The sequence below is a fragment of the Melozone crissalis genome, unplaced genomic scaffold (genome assembly GCF_028551555.1).
Source record: "Melozone crissalis strain CALT ecotype California unplaced genomic scaffold, PUWL_Pcris_2 ptg000068l_1, whole genome shotgun sequence".
Classification (NCBI taxonomy): Eukaryota; Metazoa; Chordata; class Aves; order Passeriformes; family Passerellidae; genus Melozone; species Melozone crissalis.
In genome coordinates, this window is record NW_026535846.1 from 17,966,189 (window position 1) to 17,972,315 (window position 6,127).

General features: G+C 53.8%; 1 protein-coding gene across 1 annotated transcript; it reads left to right on the forward strand.

Annotated features, from left to right (window-relative positions):
• The first annotated feature begins 665 nt into the window (after positions 1 to 665).
• TBX22 (T-box transcription factor 22) lies at positions 666 to 5,890 on the forward strand. Its single transcript, XM_054289829.1, has 8 exons — positions 666 to 801; positions 897 to 1,020; positions 1,311 to 1,412; positions 1,632 to 1,806; positions 2,014 to 2,178; positions 2,359 to 2,423; positions 2,506 to 2,591; positions 5,295 to 5,890. Exons 1-8 carry the CDS (start codon positions 666 to 668, stop codon positions 5,888 to 5,890), a joined length of 1,449 nt encoding a protein of 482 aa, XP_054145804.1.
• Positions 5,891 to 6,127: the final 237 nt, after the last annotated feature.

Below are 6,127 nucleotides of genomic sequence, written 5' to 3' on the forward strand. Positions count from 1 at the left end.
AGGGGCCACGCGTGACCGGCCCGTGGGGGCAGCGCGGCGGGGCCGGAGCGGGGCACCGCTCCCTTCTCTTGTATCCCTCTTTTTCTTTCCCACCCTTTTATTTATCTTTTCCTGCCTTTTCCCTTCTTTTTCTACCCTTTTCTCCTTTTTCTCCTTCTTTTCTGTTAATCTTTCTGCTTTCTCTCTCTTTTCCCCCCTTTCTTTTCCTTTTTTTCTTTTCCCCTTTTGCGCTGGTTCTGGTTAAACGTTATTTGCACTTTTGTTGGAAAAGTGGCCCCTAGTGTGCAATTATGTCAAATTTCTTTGAGTTTTACAATTTAATGGAGAACAGTAACTCTTTTATTGATCCTAGACGGGGCCGGCTCCTCTTCCCCCTCTCCCCCCCCACCCCTGTTGCTCTCCCCTCCCTCCCCCTCCAACCCCCCCCCGTTACTCCCATGAAATGTCACTCAATGTTTCTTATGCTCCCACCAGTTTCCAAAACAAACAGAGGAGGCTGCAGCCGTCTATTGACTCAGTTGGATGCAAGAGGATCTCGCCGTGGCCGCTGCCCCCCGACGGGAGCCGTGCCGGGCGAGGGGCGCCGGGTGCCGGCCGGGATGGAGCCGCCGCCGCCCGCCTGAGCCGCGCTGCCGCCCGGGGGGACCCCCGGCAGCCCACGGGGGATGGCGCTCAGCTCCCGGGCTCACGCCTTCTCGGTGGAAGCCCTGGTGGGACGCTCGGCCAAGAGGAAGGTGCCGGAGGGTCGCGATGAGGAGCCCGGCCCCGGCTGCCGGCCGGCCCGCAGAGCGCCGGAGGCGGGTGGGTACCGGAGGGAGCCCGGCACGGCGGGCAGCGAGGGCGGCCCCCGGCCCCGGCAGCTCCCGAGCCCCTCCTGCCCTTTGTGTTCCCCGCAGAGAAGCGGCCCAAGGCCGGTGCCGAGAGCCGGGCGGGCGGGGTGCAGGTGGAGCTGCAGGGCTCCGAGCTCTGGAGGAGGTTCCACGACATCGGCACCGAGATGATCATCACCAAGGCCGGCAGGTACCGGCCCCGCCGCCTCGCTCGGGCTTTGCTTTCCCGTTTTGGTTTTGATTTTTTTCCTTTCTTTTTCTATTTTTTTTTTCCTGTGGTGGGGGAACAGCGTTATTTCTTGAGCTTTTTTAAAATTTTGTTTCGTTGTCTCGGGTTTCTCTGTTCTGTTCAGATATTTCACTTAGTTCTCCCCTTTTCCGGTTATTTTCGTTGAGTTCGATTTTCCCTCCTCCCGACGCCCGTTCCCCGTTCCGCAGCCCCTCTCGGCTCTCGCTCAGCCGCTGTCCCTGTGCCCGCAGGAGGATGTTCCCGTCGGTCCGGGTGAAGGTGAAGGGGCTGGAGCCGCTGCAGCAATATTACATCGCCATCGACGTCGTGCCCGTGGACTCCAAGCGATACAGGTACGGGTGCAGGTACGGGTGCAGGTACGGGTACGGGGACGGGCGGGACCCCCACACCCACTCGGGACCCGTCCTGCGCTGATGGCCGCGATTTGCGACCCGAGCGGGACACGGGGGTCACACAGGGGTGCTGGGGGCCTCACTCACCTATAGAATCTATAGGTGTGGGGGCAGGTGGGGACGGGCTCCCGGCGGCTGACGCGGCCCGGGCCGGGCCAGGTACGTCTATCACAGCTCGCAGTGGATGGTGGCGGGGAACACGGACCACTCGTGCATCACCCCGCGCCTCTACATCCACCCCGACTCGCCCTGCTCGGGGGAGACCTGGATGAGGCAGATCATCAGCTTCGACCGCGTGAAGCTCACCAACAACGAGATGGACGACAAGGGGCACGTAGGTGTGGGGCAGCCCCTCCGGGGGTGCCGGGCAGGGCCAGAGCAGCGCCCCGGGTTCGGAGCATCATCGGGAGGCAGTGCCGGGAGGGCGGGGGCCGGTCCCTCCTGCCTTGGGGCTCGGGGCTGGGTCCTCCCTGAGCCTAGCCTGGGGATTTCTTCCTGCCCTTCGCCCTCCGGGGGCTCAGCCGCCTGTCCCCCCGCACAGATCATCCTGCAGTCCATGCACAAGTACAAGCCCCGCGTCCACGTTATCGCCCAGGATTCTCGCTTCGATCTAGCGCAGATCCAGTCGCTGCCGGCCGAGGGGGTGCAGACCTTCTCCTTCCAAGAGACCGAGTTCACCACCGTCACGGCCTACCAGAACCAGCAGGTACCGGGAGCCGGGGCGGGGATGGAGAGCCCCGATGGCACCGAGAGCCGAGAAGGAAGTAAAAGCCCCGGCGGTACCGGGAGGGATGGAGAGCCCCGGCGGTACCGGGTGCCGGGGGGATGGAGAGCCCCGATGGCCGCAGCCGCCGCTCCCCAATGTCCCCTCGATTTCACCCTGCAGATTACGAAGCTGAAGATCGACAGGAATCCCTTCGCCAAAGGTTTTCGGGACCCCGGCAGGAACAGGTAAGGGCCGGGGCCGCCCCCGCCGCCCCCCGCGCCCCCAGTTTTGGAAACTGGTGGGAGCATAAGAAACATTGACCCGCAGGGGGGTCCTGGACGGGCTCCTGGAGACCTACCCGTGGAGAGCCCCCCTCGCCCTGGACTTCAAGGCTTTCGGCGCAGACAGCCAGGGTAAGTGAACCCCGCTCGCTGCCGCTCCCGGAGCCCCCTCGGGCGGCTCGAACCATCGCAGATAACGAGGCGCGCCCAGAAAACGAATCCCCGCTTTTGGGGGAGTTCATTCCGCGTTGGTTTGGATAAAACTCCTGTGAAAGTGGGTGCGAGAAGCCGGGAAGAACAGGATGAGGGCGCGGGCTGCTCCAGCCCCCGGCTGAAATCAGAGTTAGATGAGCAGAAAAAAAATATCTGAGTGTGCAGGAGGCTAATTTAGAGTCGGGTTGTTCCGGCTTTGATCCTGTCACACTAATTGCTTCCAACCGGGTTGGGAATATCAACTACAAACGTGGCGGTGGTGACCGCCCGTGCTTTCTGCAGCGGCAGCTTCTGCGCCGGCAAACGCGTTATGCAACAGAAAATAAAATTATCTGGTATTTAGGATGCAGCAGTCGCACAGAAATGCAGAGAAGAGGACGAAAATTTTCGGGGAAAATGCTCTCCTTCATCCTGACGAAAGCAGCCGGTCCTTTACAGCCCTTTCCCAGAAAAACGGCTTTAGAAAGTAATATTTGAAAACAGATTGTTCATAGCGCCGAAGGGGAAAAACTAACAGCTCGTTTGCACATTGGACTCCTTCAAGTTGGGTTTAAAGTCGCGAGTTAAATTCTCGTTTACGTAAGGAACTCTTCAAAGTTTTGGGACGCACCAAGTCACCCCTGGGTCTGCCGGGAAATGCTGCAAAAATCACAGCAAAAATTCATTTTCTGCAGGCGTAGAAATGAGAGCACAAAGAAATCAGATTCGGGAGAAATTAAGAGGTTTATCAGTTGTAAAAAGAACTAAAATTATTATCATTATTGGTGGTGGTAGTAGTAGCAGCTTTATTAGTATTATGAATAGATTTTTTGTTAATTTTCTTTTTTAGAAAATATCTTAGGCAAAAAGCTCCTTTTGAGCCCGTTTGCTGGGGGAGAGGAGGTGGTGGATGAGCTGCGTGAGGAATGAAACAACAGCAACGGCAATGTTAAGGACGCTAAAAATATTAATGTACTTATAATATTAGAGCTACCTGCGATTTTTGGAATTTTTTTCTTGTTTAATGTATTTGGTATTTTTCTTCAGGATGGAATTCCTAGACTGATATAAATATAACAAAATCTGCAGTTCTACTACTAATAAAATATTTTTCTGAAGAAAAGCCATAAAACTGAAATCCCAAAGCTCTAAAACCAGGAGGTAAATTAAAAGGAATTATGATTAACATGCTGAAGAAAAAATTTGCCATAGAATTTTTACTTTTAAGCCTAATAGGAAGGGCAGAAAACACCTGCTCATTGATCTGCTCCTGCTGCAATCCCCATTCCCAAACTTGCTGTGGAATTTGGGTGAGATAATTGCTCGGGGTGTGATATTATTTGCTCTGTGCAGCAGATACTGACCCTACTTTGCTCTGCTGTATAGGCCACGTAGGGGTTCCCTCGCTGCCTCACACACAAATATCAGCTCAATCCCGTATTTTACATGACCCAAAGTCCCTGAGCCCTGGAGGACATCAGGAAATGTCCATAGAGAGAGGACTGGACCCTGCCCTGCTGATGTAAAAACTGAAGCAGCCACTGACACCAGCAGGGGAGGGTGAGAGCTTCACGCCACAAAACCTTCCCGGATTATTGTGATCAAGAGCTGGCCTGTGAGAGGCTCTGCTTGTTGGGAGCTTGGAAATTAATTTGCATCACATTCAAAATCTTCGTGTTTTTAAGGTGTTTTTAAGATTTGCTATACCAGCAGCCGTGGTTCAGTTTTACAGTTGATTTCGGGTCGCTGGTTGCGTGTCAAGTCGGATCAGATCCCAGCCAGGAATTGTATTGGTAGGAACTGAATGTAAATAGTAGCACAAATGGATCCACGTTCCCTTATGTCCTTTCCTGTGATTTTGGTAAGAAATTAAAATAAAGTGGGGGGAGGGGGAAACCCTCTGGAAGAATTTGGTAATGAATGTGCAGCAGACATTTGGCTCTCCGCAGGCGGGAGATGAAACCAGCATCTGTGCAGCACCGGGGCCCGCTGGTCCCAGCACCGTTCCCACCTCGGAGCAGCCATCCCATCCCTGCTTCATTTTTACTCCTTGGGGTTGCTTTTCTCCCGAATTCTGAAAGTGTTCATTCATCCCTTCCAGAAAGGAGGACGTTCACATGACTTGTGAGTTTGAATTTCTGGAGACACCGATAGCATTCAGGGGAATGTTTCAAATTGCTTGGGAAGCCAAGTGAAATGAGTCAATTCCTGTGAGCAGGAAGGTACAAAAAAATTCTCCATCAGGCTGAATATGCTTTTTTGTTCTTATTTCCAAGGGGAAAAAGCTGTCTGGAATTTGCATGAAAAATAGGGAACCTGAAATGTGTGGGTATAGCAGGGGAGAGTTATCAGTCATGCAGCCAGGTATGGATCCAGGTGTGTGTGGAGCTGCATTTACCATGATCCCAGTCCAAGGAATGGGATTGGACATGTGTAAATATTGTTTTTAGACAAATACCAGCTAGAAATAACCATTTATGGATAGATCTTCCCGTTTTCCAGGAGCTGGTCTTTGGAGCAGGTTCGTGTTTGGATGGACACCGGCAGCAGGGAGATCTGGAGCAGGAACAGGAGTCTTCCAAGGATTGCTTGGCTGTGGACACCAGTTAGCCCAGCCTGGATGATTTCTGTTTTCCTTTCCAGGTGGGAGCTCCAGCTCTTCTCCAGTGGCCTCCAGCGGTGGGACCCCCTCTCCTCTGAACCCCCTGCTCTCTCCATCGTGCTCCCCTCCCACGCTTCACTTGCCCGCCAGCAGCCTGGGCATGTCGTGCCCCGAGAGCTTCCTGCACCCCCTCAACGTGCCCCTCTACTACAAGATCTGCCCTACGAGCTTCTTGAGACAACAGGCGCTCCTCCTTCCGAGCCACGAAAAACTGGGAGCCACCAACCCACACCTCTTACCCCACTTCATGATGGATGTGCCCAAACTGTCTTCCCTGAAAAACGCCAAAGCCGAAGACTTAAACGCTCAGTGCCTACAAGCCCCCGGTCCTGCTGGTCAAATGCTGTATGGATTACATGCATCTGGAAACATTTTCCCATCAAGTCCCATTGCTCGGGAAGCACTTAATTGTTCTTTACATCCTCCATATGGCTTGTATGGTTATAACTTCTCTGTGCCATCCAGACTGATGAATGCAGCAGGGCATTTCAAAGTGAGTGACAGCATTCCGGCTGCTTTGAGGGACGGCAGATGCAATCACTCCAACTGGCACCCCACAATTAACCACTGCCTTTAGTGGGATCAGAGAATATTTCTGAGCTGTGTAAAGCAAGTCCTTCCTTCTTTCATAGCCAGGGGCTCGTTAGTTATTGACTCTGAAACGTGCAGGAGCAGGATGGGCAGGCATTTAATCCTTTTGTTTTGTGGACAGGAGTGTTGTGTTGTTGAGTGGGTGAAGGGTTTGAGATGACCCTGAGGTGATACCTTTTGGCCACATTTATGTCACAGTTGTAGGTTAAGAGCAAACTGTCAG

Coding starts and splice junctions, on each gene's coding strand:
- TBX22 (XM_054289829.1), top strand. CDS start 666: ATGGCGCTCAGCTCCCGGGCTCACGCCTTCTCGGTGGAAGCCCTGGTG. Junction 1,807..2,013: donor AGATGGACGACAAGGGGCAC/GTAGGTGTGGGG, acceptor CCCCCCGCACAG/ATCATCCTGCAGTCCATGCA. Junction 2,424..2,505: donor CGGGACCCCGGCAGGAACAG/GTAAGGGCCGGG, acceptor ATTGACCCGCAG/GGGGGTCCTGGACGGGCTCC.